General features: G+C 38.9%; 1 protein-coding gene across 4 annotated transcripts in view; it reads right to left on the minus strand.

The window, feature by feature from the left end:
- The window catches only part of TMLHE (trimethyllysine hydroxylase, epsilon), a 68,274-nt gene that overhangs the window by 38,285 nt on the left and 16,851 nt on the right, over window positions 1–13,138 (minus strand). For all 4 annotated transcript variants that reach the window (XM_027099661.1, XM_027099664.1, XM_027099662.1 and 1 more), the window contains exon 2: window positions 9,612–9,793. In XM_027099661.1, coding sequence (XP_026955462.1) covers window positions 9,612–9,792 — 181 coding nt within the window. In that variant the 5' untranslated portion in view covers window position 9,793. The remainder of the gene's footprint in view (window positions 1–9,611; window positions 9,794–13,138) is intronic.

The following is a 13,138-nucleotide window of genomic DNA, read 5'->3' on the forward strand; positions in this document are numbered from 1 at the left end:
TAATTTGTACTATGGGGATGGACTCATATCTTAAAAAGCTCCAAAAAATCCCCTTTATTTTAGTCAAGTTGGTATGCTTACTGTCCTTTCCATGGCTGGAATTCATTATTACCTCTGCTCTTGCCATTTTTCTCCTTAAAATTATAGGCTCCTCTAATTAAATGACCATCTTTTCTTTCAAAATCTAGCTAAAAATTAATTTAATTCAAGGAAGCTTCCTTGACTAACCCTACATTTCCTTTGAAGTTAAGTAGTTGGTATGTATCAATTTAATTTGCATTTGCATATGGCATAAGCTATTTATGCTTCTTATATTTATTTACTCATTTTATGTTTTATGTTTACATTAAGGTAGGGACTATGTCTTCCATCTTTGGTTCTGTATAAAGTTGACACTGAACAAATGTTTATTAATTAGGTCTTGCCAAAATGTCAATACAGAAGAGAAACTTAGGACTCAACTCATTTCTCTTGTAACCTACATTTAATCAATCACCAAGGTTTGTTACTTCCGCCTCCTATATCACTCTGAAATCCACCTGACCTCTCCATTTCCACTTTTTTCTCCTGCCACCTTCAGCCAATCATCATCTCTAACAGCGGGCCTCTATAAAGCAATTTTTAAAATCAGAGTACTAAAATCAGATTGAACTTTGGAAAAACTGCTCTAGTTTCTAGATCATCAAGGTATCAAGGCAAGGCTATAGTAATCCTGGTAGGATAGTTGCCTCATTGCTGCTTTGAAGCTCATGCTATCCTATGTAACTCTGAACTTCTTAATTACTCTAATCATGTATCTCCTGAGTCACTTTATTTTTAAATAAATGAAGATCAGTTTACTGTCTTTTACTGTCACCCCGTCATCATTCTTGGCAGCTTAATCATTATTAATTGTAATACCTTCATAATTTTCATTTCAAACACCCTATACTCTGACTACCTGTTGTTCCTTTTCCAGCTCAATTATTCAGGCACTCTTCACTGTAATAATCCTTCAACTACACAAAAAGCTCCAATCCATTGACCACAAGCTCCTTTTTGTTATCCATCATCTTGCCTCCTTTAATGTCTTCGATTCCCTCCTTACAGGGCCCACCTTCCATGATCCATCATTTTAATGAATTCCTTGCAAACACCCTTAACTCCCTTGCCCCCCTATCTCCCTCTGCCATGCTTCCCTGACAAAGCTCTGACCCGGATACACTCAGGTCCACACCTCCTCTGTGCCTGCAGCCAAGCAGCTAAACATTGTTAGAGAAAAAAAAATTAAACTGTATTGGTTACTTTCATTTTAAAATCATCACCGAAATATCAAATGAGTACTCAATGCTGCCAAACAGTCCTTGCATAATTTCTTAGTAAAATCACTTACTCAGTCTCCAAGAACAGTATTATACATAGTCTCTTCTCTCCTCAAACTGCCAACACCACCTCTCCCTTCCCACTTTCAACTGATTACCTTGCTTACTCCTTCAAAGGGAATACGGAAGCCATTAGAAGACAATCTCCACAAACCCATGCTCCACATCCACCCACTTACATGCATCTGTGCCCATATATTCGGCCTTCCTTCTTGTTACTATGGTTGAAATATCTGTGCACTTAATCAAGGCCAACACTCTCATTTATGAATCAGATCCTCTCTCTTTCCTACCCAGGTACTACACTTCTGAAATTTTTCTATCCCCCTCTTTTGCATCATCAAATTTTCCCTCCTACTGGATCATTCTCATCAGCGAACATGTTGCAATGTCTTCCATCTTAAAACAATATTCCCCCTCCACTACCACTCCACCTCATTTTCCCTTTGATAGTGAAACTTATGGCTTGAGGTTTCCACTACCTCTCTGTTAATAAATTTGTTTTAAATTTTAGAATGATTTTAAGTTTACAGAAAAGTTGCAAATACAAGAGTTCCCATATAGCCATTGCCCAGTTTCCCTTATTACTAATACCATATATTAGTATGGTAAATTTGTCACAACTGATGAATGAATATTGATACATTATTTATTAATTAAATCCCATAATTTATTTGAATCTTATTAGTTTTCCCCTAATGCCTTTTTTCTGTCCCAGGATCCCATCCAAGACCCACATTACATTTAGTCATGTCTCCTTAGGCTCCTCTGGGCTGTGACTTTCCTTGTTTTTGATGACCTTGACAGTTTCGAGAGGTACTGGTCAGGCATTTTGTTAGAATGTCCCACAATTTGGGTTTATCTGATGCTTTTATCATGGTTAAAGTGGGGTTATAAGTTTTCGCGAAGATAGCCACAGGAGTGAGGTGCCCTTCTCACCATATCATATCACTGGTACATGCTATCAAAGGTAGTGTTTGCTACATTTCTCTACTTAAGTTACCCCACCCTCCTTCCATATTCTATTCTTTGGCAGCAAATCACTAAGTGCAGCCTGCATTCTAGGACTGGGGACTTAAGATCCACCTCCATAGTTGGGGGAGGAGGAATATCTACATAAATTATTTGGAATTCTTTTGTATGGGACATTTATATGTACTCTCCCTATTTATTCATATATCAGCATGGATTCATTTATTTTATACTTTTGGTTATAATCTAATATTATATTATTTATTTTCTTGCTCAAATTCTTTCAGCTTTGGCCATTAGAAGCTCTTTTAGTTAGCTCCTGTGTCCCTTTAACATTGCCTCATCATTTTTTTGAGCACTTCCCTACTTTCTGGGACTTCAAGATTCTCCAGGCTCATCTTGTATTTTCTCTGACCCAGCTCTAGAATAGTCCATTTTTCTAAGGAGCCCTTGGTTCCTTTTCTTGGAGCATGGTATTAGAAACCAAGATCTGGGTGTTCTCATTTCCACTGTGGTGTCATTGTTTCCAGGACCTCTCAGTGGCTAGAGCTAGGAAATATACTAATCTATGTGTAAAAACATATCTATACAGTCGACCCTTTAACAACATGGGTTTGAACTGCACAGGTCCACTTACACACAGACTTTTTTTCAATAGTACATGCTATGGTACTACACAGTCTGTGGTTGGTTGAATCCGAGAATGTGGAAATGTGGATACAGAGCAACTGTAGCAGGGAAGAGCAAAATCAGACTCCATGCTGGATCTGTTTCTTTTATTTTAACCTTTGCTCTCTGTTGTTTTTTGTTACTCTAATCACTAAAAGGATGTTGTCTATAGCTACTGGCATACATAATGGTCTACCTTGGGGAACCCTGCCCCTCTGCCTGAATGTTAAACTAAAGTGCCTTTGTTCAGCTCACAGGGAAACATCCTGACCCTGCCCACCAGTGAATGGCTGGAAGAAAGAAGAAATTAACACATCCCCTCCCCGAGGCTGGTCAAACCAGGAGATGTTTTGCAAGACTTGTGGCCTTTTTAGTTTACTTCCTCATCTCCTCCCCCTCTCTGTTCTATAAAATAAACTGGCATCCAGACCCCAATAAGATGATACTCTAGGACATTAGTGCACCATCTTCTCAGATGCCTGGCTTTCCAAATAAGTCACTGTTCCTTGCCTCAACACCTCATCTCCTGATTTATTGGCCTGTTGTGCAGCGAGCAGAGTGAGCTTGGACTCAGAGCTGTGTATACAGAGGGCAATCTACAAGTTATATGCGGATTTTTGACTGCACAGAGGGTTGGCACCCATAACGCCTGCATCGTTCAAGGGTCAACTGTAATTATTTCTGCATCTATACATCTGTATCTATATTAGGCTAAACATGAGTTTATACTGATGTCTTCAACTATAATCCAGTACCACATGACTCATTCTAGCACTTCCCCTATACTTATGGGTAACCACACTCTCCAGACCCCTAGCAACCACTGATTTGTTTACTGTCCCTATAGTTTTGCCTTCAACAGAATGTCATGTCATGCCTTCTGATTGCTGAATAGTATTCCATTGTATGGATGTACTATAGTTTGTTAATTAACCTATTGAAGGATATTTTGATAGCTTCCCACTTTTGACAATTATGAATAAGGTGGTTTTTCATGTGTGGGTTTTTGCTGTGGACATAAGTTTACAAATCAGTTGGGTAAACACCTAGGAGGGCAACTGTTGACAAGTCCATGTTTAACTTTATAAGAAACTACCAAATTTTCTTCCAGAGTGGCTATACTATTCTTGTATTATTACCAGCAATGAATACAAGTTCCTATTGCTCTGCATTCTTGTCAGCATTAAGTACTGCCAGGTTTTTTTGGATTTTAGTCATTCTAATAGGTGTATAGTAGCATCTCATTGTGGCTTTAATTTGCATTTACCTAATGAAATCATGTTGAGCATGTTTTCATATGCTTATTTGCCATACTTTTGTCCTCTGGTGAAGTGCCTGTTCAGATCTTTCTACCCTTTTAAAAATTGGGTTATTTGTTTTCTTACTGTTCAGTTTTAAGAGGTTTTTCTAAAATCTGCATACAAACCTTTTCTCAAGCATGTGGTTTGCAAATATTTTCTCCACGTCTGTGTGGCTTTTCTTTTCATTCTTTTAACAGTGTCTTTCACAGAGAAAATGTTTTGAATTTTGATAGAGTCCAATTTACCATTTTTTCCTTTATGGATTAAGCTTTTGAAATTGCATCTAAGAACTCTTTGCTTAATCCAAGGTAACATTTTCTCATACAGTTTTATAGTTTTGCATTTTACAGTTAGGCTTATGATCAACTTTGAGCTATTTTTTACACAAAGTATGAGGCAGGTGTGAACATTTTGTTTTGTTTTGCTCTTTTGCATAGGGATGTCCAACTGTTCTAACACCACCTGTTGAAAAAAAGTCCTTTCTTTATTGAATTGACTTTGCACTTTTGTCAAAAATCTGTTTACCATATCTGTGTGGGTCTATTTCTGGGCTCTCAATTTTGTTCCACTGTTCTATGTATCTACCCTTTTGACAACACCACACTGCCTTGATTGTAGTTGATCCTTGAACAACACAGGTTTGAACTGTTTGGGTCTACTTATAAGCAGACTTTTTTCAATAGTAAATACTATAGTACTACCTGATTTGCAGTTAAATTGATCTGTGGATGTAAAACCACATATATGAAGGAACTACGTATATACAGAGGGCTGACTGTAAATTACACTCAGATTTTTGACTGCTCAAAAAGTTGGCACCCTAACCCCGTGTTGTTTGTGTTAACTGTACTAAGGTTAATTTAAGCCCCTTGACTTAATTTTTTTCCAGAAGTGTATTGGCTATTCTGATACCTTTGTCTTTCCACATACGTTATTTATTTATTTATTTATTTTAAATTTTTATTTATTTTTGGCTGCGTTGGGTCTTCGTTACTGCATGCTGGCTTTTCTCTAGTTGCGGCGAGGGGGGCTACTCTTCATTGCAGTGCATGGGCTTCTCATTGCGGTGGCTTCTTTTGTTGCGGAGCACAGGTTCTAGGTGCACGGGCTCAGTAGTTGTGAGCACGGGCTTAGTTGCTCCACAGTGTGTGGGATCTTCCCGGACAAGGGCTCGAACCTGTGTCCCCTGCATTGGCAGGCAGATTCTTAACCACTGCGCTACCAGGGAAGCCCCCTCCACATACATTTTTGAATCAGTTTGTCAATATCTATAAAAAAGTCTGCTGGGATTCTTTGAGTGGGATCGCACTGAATCTATAGATCATACTGAGAATTCACATCTTAAAAATATTGGGTCTTCTAACCTATGAGCATGGAATGTCTTTCCAATTATTTATGTTCTTTCATTTTTTTAATCAGTGTTTTGTAGTTGTCTGCACACAGATTGTGCGTGTGTGTGTGTGTATTTATTGCCATACATCCCCCTCCAACCACTGCTTTCGTTGTTTACCACAAATTTTGATAAGTTGTATATTCATTTTCATTTAGTTCAATATATTTTTAACTTTCCTTGAGACTTATTTTACTTATACATTTTTTGGTAGTGTATAGCTTAATTTCCAAACATTTGGGACTTTTCTGTTATAGACTTCTAGTTTTTTCTGTTACGGTCAATGTAAATACTCTATATGTTTTTAGAGTCTTTAAAATTTTTGAGCTTTGTTTTATGGCCCAGAATGTGGTCTACCTTGATGAATGTTTCATTTAAACTTCAGAACCATGTGTACTTTACTGTTGTTGGATGGATTGTTCTATAAATATCAATTGGGTCAAGCTGGTTGACGGTGCCTGCTCAATCTATGGATTACTGAGAGAGGTGTTGAAACCAACTGAAATTGTGGATTTGTTCACTTCTACTTTTATCTCTGCCAGTTTTTGCTTCATGCGTTTTGATGGTTTATTGTTAGGTGCTACATTTTTAGGATAGTTACAGGTTCTCTTGGAGAACTGAACCCTTTATTACTATGTTATGCGCCTCTTTATCCATGATAATCTTCCATGTTCTGAAGACTGCTTTGTCTGAAATTAACATAGTTACTGTTGTTTTGATTAGCATTTCATGGTGTTTCTATTTCCATCCCTTAACTTTAAATTAAAAAAATTAAATAGACTATTTTTTAGAGCAGTTTTAGGTTCACAGCAAAACTGAGACAAAGGTACAGACAGCTCCATATATCCCTTGTCCCCACATCACCCCTTAAGTTTTATCCTGAGTCTTTATATTTAAAGTTCATTTCTTGTAGACAACATATAGTAGAATTTTTTTTTGATCCATTTTGACAATCTTTGCATTTTGACTGGTGTGGTTAGGCAATTTATATTTGAAGAGATTACTGATGTAGCTGACTCTAAATCTACCTTCTTGCTGTTTTCTATTTGTTGTATTTACTCCTTGTTTCTTTTTTCCTCTTTTTCTACCTTCTCTGAATTTCCTTGGGTTTTTTTTTTTTTTTTTTTTTTTTTGCGGTATGCGGGCCTCTCACTGTTGTGGCCTCTCCCGTTGCGGAGCACAGGCTCCGGACGCGCAGGCCCAGCAGCCATGGCTCACGGGCCCAGCCGCTCCGTGGCACGTGGGATCTTCTCGGACCGGGGCACGAACCCGTGTCCCCTGCATCGGCAGACAGACTCTCAACCACTGTGCCACCAGGGAAGCCCTTCCTTGGGTATTTTTTATGATTCCATTTTATCTCATTTCTTGACTTATTATTTATACTATTTTTTAAAACTTTTTTAGTAGTTTTCCTAATGTTTACAATGTACATTTTAAATAGTCTAAGTCCACCTTTAGATAACTCTAAAAGTGTCATCCAAAGTGGCTGTACTATTTTGCATGCCAATAGCAATGAAAAAGAGCTCTGATTCCTATTCATCCTTGGTAGAACTTGGTATTGTCAGTTCTTTTGATTTACCTTATAATAGAATATTCCTAATTTCTCCCTCCTATCCTCTGTCACATTGTTGTCATTTGTTTCACTTTTATATGTGCTATGAACACCAAATACACTGCTATTACTATTTAAATAATTAAAATTTAGTGCAATTAAGGAGAAAAGTTTATATTTTATCTTCATTCATTTAAAACACTCTTCATTTTTTAATGTAGACCCAAGTTCGTGACCTATATCATTTTTGTTCTGCCAGAAGAAATTCCTTTACAATATTTTGAGAAGTTATATGAGAAAGTCTATTTCTCTCTCACTTTTGAAGCATTGCTGGATATAGAATCCCAGGTTGGCAGTTTTTTCTCCTTTTAATACTTTAAAATTATCATGCCATCGTGTTCTTGCTTGTACAGTTTCTCATGAGAACTCTGCTGTAATTCCTCTGTTTCTGTGTAAGTGAAGTGTTTTTCTCCCCTCTGACTGCCTTCAAGATTTGTTTTTGCTCTTTTGCCTAAGTGTGGGGTTTTGTGGGGGGGGCGGTTAAAAATGGATACTAAGCTTCTCTAAGCTTCTTGGATATGTGGTTTGGTGTCTGTCACTTATTGTGGAAAGCTTTCAAAAATTATTTCTTCAAATATTTCTTCTGCTTAGTTCTTTCTTTCTTTTCTTTCTGGTATTCCATTCATGTATATGTTACAACTTTTGATATTGTTCAACACTTCCTGAATACTCTTTTTTTGTTTGTTTGTTTCCACTCTCATTTTCTCTGTGCATTTCAGTCTGGGTAATTTTTATTGATCTATCTTTATATTCACTGATTCTATCCCTTGTTGTATCTTATGAGCCCATCAAAGTCATTCCTCATTTCTGTTACTGTGCTTTTGATTTCCTTTTGATTCTTTCTTATATTTTCCATCACCCTGCTGACATTATCTATCTGGTCTTTCATTTTGTCTACCTTTTCCATTAGAATCCTTAAGATATTAACCATAGTTATTTTAAATTTCCTGACTGGAAATTTCAACACCTGTGTCATATGTGAGTCTAGTTCTGATGGTGTTTTGTCTCTTCAACTTGTGTTATTTCTTGCCTTTTAGCATGTTTTGTAATTTTGTTCCTGTAGTTGACAGCCAGACATGTATAGAGCAGTAGATACTGAGGTAAATAGGAATTTATGGGTGACTATATCAATCTGGCCAAGAGTTGGGCTATGTTTGACATTTACTTCTCTATGGGTACCAGAGGCTTTAAATTTCTCTAGTAATCTTGTTTTTATCCCCCCTCTTGGTCTTGGCCCTTCTTTTTGTGCTTCACCTCAGAGATAGTCTGTCTTTTGCAGCTGTAATCCACTGCTATTTTAACTGGAGGCTTATTAGTTGGTTGTAGTGGGGGGGAGGGGAATTCTCTAATCTTTGAATTAAGTCTAAGTCTTTGGAGTGCATAGTGGGCCTATGTTTTGGGAGTGTGGCCTTCATGGTTGTTTTTGTCCCTTTCCAGGGTGTTGTGAATTGAACTGCATTCCTCAAAAAGATATGCTGAAGTCTTAACTTCTAGTACATGTGAATGAGACGTTATTTGGAAATAGGGTCTTGGAAGATAATCTAGATAAAATGAAGTCATACTGGATTAGCATGGGCCCTAAATCCAACAAATGGTCCCCTTATAAGGAGAGAGAAATTTGAAGTCACAGAAGAGACACAGGGAAGATGATGGAGGCAGAGAGTGTAGTGATGTTGCCAAATAACACCAAGGATTGTTGGCAACCACCAGAACCCAGAAGAGGGAAGGAAGAGTTCTCTCCTAGAGTCTTCAGAGAGGACATGGCCCTGCCAACATCTTGATTTCAGACTTCCTGCTTCTAGAACTGTGAAAGAATAAATTTCTGTTGTTTGTGCCAATTAGTTTATGGTAATTTGTCACAGCAGTGCTAGGGTAAAGCTTTTTTCCCCTATGCCACCCAATACTTTCCCTGGCTATAGAATTTCCAGTCTATGTCTCTGAAACTCTCTCCCTTGTACACTGAGGCTTTTTTTCTTCTTTCTTTATTTTTTCTTAGATGAGACAGGGAGATAGAGTGGGGCTGGGGCATAGCAGACCTCCCTTTCCCTAGCTGGGATGAGATTTTCCTATTACCCTATATTAGTTTTGTCTTTCTTGCAACCTGTAAAATAATCCTGGAAATAAATGGTTAGAAGTCTTCGCAACTCCACAGAAAGTACTTTCAGTCCACATGAAAAGTATCTGTCGTTGCACAACAATGTAAATATACTTTGCACTACTGAAGTGTACACTTAAAATGGTTACGATATTAAATTTTGGTTTTCTGTCACAATTAAAAATAAAGTATCTGCCTCTACACATCTTACCAAAATGATCTTCGTGTTGCTGCCAAACACAATTCAGAGACTTGGAGGCTGTATGGTGCCAATGGATGGCTAATGGAAATAAGCTTTTGAAGTTGGGCTGTTGAAGGGCCCAACATGTGACTCGTCCCCTCAGCAGGTCCTGGAGCCTGCTTTGTAGATGGGACAACCTGCGGCACCACATCCTAGAAAATTTGACAATGAGAGTGTTAGTAACAATATAAAACAATGTTTATAAGGCTGTAGGATACTACATATCTAGCTATGTAAAAGAACAGATTTTATTATCTCAACCATAGCATTAAAGGAGAAATTCTGAACAGCTAAGGATAAGTGGTTGATAACCATTACTTCTATCTTCTCACCAGCCACTCATATTATGCATTGCAATCTTGCTTCCACCCCACTATCTAACTGAAGTGGTTCTTTAGAAAATCACTAATTTTAACCTTTCAACCACATATGGAAGGATTGCTTTTTAGGGCTTATCATTCTGGGACTCTCCACTGTGACACTATTAATCACCCTCATCCTGACTCCTTGAAACTTTCTTTTCCACTGATTATGTGTGATTGTGGGCAAGTTTCATAAACTCTCAGTGTCTCTGTTTCCTGTTTTGTAAAACGAGGATGACAATAATACTTATCCCATGGGTTTAGTGTGAGGACTAAAGTACTTAGAACTTTGTTGTCACATAGTAAGTCCTATATATGTCCTATATATGATATGCTATCATTCTAATCATCATTATTATTGTGGTTATTATTAGGGATAAACTATATCTATTGGCAAAAGTACCTTGATAAACTTGCTTGGAGTTGGTGATACCCTAAGTGTCATGTTTTCAGAAATATTAATAAAATAACTTCATTTGCATAAGATCTTAAAAGGAATTAATTCATCCTGTGGGAAAAGATGGAGAAACCCATGCCACTGCAGAAAAGCTGTATGCTGCTTGACATGAACCTTCTCAATAACCCCTTAAGGTCACTAAACCCGCTAAAAATGCTTATTTTGAGTGGATGTATACATGTTAAGTGTGTGGTGTAAGCTAATAAATGGACTGATTGGTTTCATACACAAAGGCCATAGCTAGAGACATAATAGAATTTGCTGATGAATTAGGGAGGGTTCTGAAATAGGTTAGGAAATTGAGAGTTAAAGTCTAAGACAGAGGCTGGCAAACTATGGCCCATGCCTATTTTCATATGGCCACATACAGGTTTTACATTTTAAAGGACTGTAAATAAAAACAATAACATTGGACCAAGACCATATGTGGCCTGCAAAGTCTACAATATTTGCTATCTGGCCCTTCAGAGAAAAAAATTTCCAACCCTTAGTCTAATGCTTAATTGTTAATCAAATACTCTTCTCCATTTACAATGCCTTACTCCCCACAAAAAAAAACATTCTTAAGCAAGTGTATTCATTCATTTCTTCATTATTTCACTTGACAAATATTACCAAGCATGTGTAAATAGGGTACTTTCTTAAGTACTAGGAATACAAATATAAATAATCAATCCCAGCCACCATTCAAGAATCTCATAATCATCTAGTATGGAAGAAAGACAACTACTACTATCTATAGTAGTTTTAAACACAGAGTACAGTGAAAAAGTGCAAAGGAGAAAGTGGTTAACTATGCCTAGGAAAACTGGGAGGACTCCATATGATCAGTGTTCTTTGTAGAAGTGCTTCATTGTTTTCTATTTACTTACAAAATAAAATTTGCTCATTGTAGAAGATGCTGGAGTAGAAGGACCCTGAACTCATCTCCTCCCAGGGGCACACCAAAATTACGACTATTTACAGAGCAGCTATCTCTGTAATATGAGAATGACCTAAACACTAGCTGAAAAGACATTCCACAACTAAAGATATAAAGGAGAAACCACAATGAGATGGGTAGGAAAAGTTGAGATGCAGTATAGTCAAGACCCATACCCCTGAGTGGGTGACCCACAAGTGGGAGGATAATTACAATTGCACAGGTTCTACCCAAGGAGTGAGGGGTCTGAGCCCCCACATCAGGCTCCCTATCCTGGTGGTCCTGCACCAGGAAGACAAGTCCCCAGAACGCTTGGCTTTGAAGGCAAGTGGGGCTTACTTTTGGGAGAGTCAGAAGGCTGTAGGAAATAGAGACTCCATCATTAAAGGGCACACACAAAATCTCACACACTCCAGGACCCAGGGCAGAGGCAGTAATTTCAAAGGAGCCTGGGTCAGACCCACCTGCTGATCTTGGAGAGAGCTTCCTGAAGAGGCAGAAGGACACTGCAGCTCACCCTGGGAACACAGACACTGGTGGCAGCCATTTGGGGAGCTCATTCTACCATGAGGACACTGGTGCTGGCAAGGAACATTGTGGAATCCTCCCTCTAGATTATTAGCACCAGGACCTGGTCCCACCCCCAGCCTGTTAGCACTAGTATAGTACTAGAGTCCGGGTCCTGATTCTGCCCACCAGTGAGGCAACACTAAGCCCAAGATCACCAGGGCCACAACCCCACTAACCAACAGGCTAACACCAGCTCCAGGACCTCCCTGGGCCACAATCCTGCCTATCAGGAGGCTGACACCAGCTTTAAGACACCATGGGCCCCTCAGCTAGCTGCCCCAGGATCCAGACCCACTCAACAGTGGGCTGACACCAGCTTTGTAATATCAGATGCCACAGTCAGCCATGTCAGGAACTGGCCCCATGCACTGGCAGGCTGATGCTTGATCTGGGACAACTGGCCCTGCAACAAGCCACACTGACTGGGCTCTGCCCACCTGTGGGCCAGCACTAGCCCTGGGATTTCCTGGGGCTCTGCAGCCAGGCCTCTTGAGACCCAGCCCCAATCTCCAGTGGCCAGCAGCCTCTGTACAAGGCAGAGCCTGATAATCAGCCAGACAGGGCCTGCCATACCTACCAGACCACTCATAGTAGCCAGCCCCCCACAACAGAAGGGCCCACACAGCCCACACAGGGGGCACCCCCAGGGCATATAACTCTGGTGACCAGAGGGGAGTGCACTGCTCGGACACATAGGATGCCTCATAAAAAAAGCCACTTCTCCAAAGCTGGGAAATGTAACAACCTACCAGATACACAGAAATAAAAATAGCAAATTAGGCAAAATGAGGCAATAGAGGAATATGTTCCAAATGAAGGAACAAGATAAAATCCCAGAAGAAGAACTAAGTGGAAATAAGCAATCTACCCAATAAAGCGTTCAGGTCACGATCATAAAGATGCTCAAAGAACTTGGGAGAAGACTGGACAAGCACAGTGAGAACTTTAACAAAGAGTTAGACAATATAAAGAGGAACCAAGCAAAGCTGAAGAATGCAATAACTGATATTAAAAAGCATACTAGAAGGAATCGACAATAGATTACATGATACAGAGGATCAGATCAGCTAACTGGAAGACAGAGTAGTGGAAATTACTTAAGCTGAAAAAAGAAAAAAGAATTAAAAAAAATGAAGACAGTTTAAGAGACCTCTGGAATAACATCAAGTGTACTAATGGGTCCCAA

This window comes from Aethalodelphis obliquidens, unplaced genomic scaffold (genome assembly GCF_003676395.1).
Source record: "Aethalodelphis obliquidens isolate GAN/ISIS:26980383/991018 unplaced genomic scaffold, ASM367639v1 scaffold136, whole genome shotgun sequence".
Taxonomy (NCBI): Eukaryota; Metazoa; Chordata; class Mammalia; order Artiodactyla; family Delphinidae; genus Aethalodelphis; species Aethalodelphis obliquidens.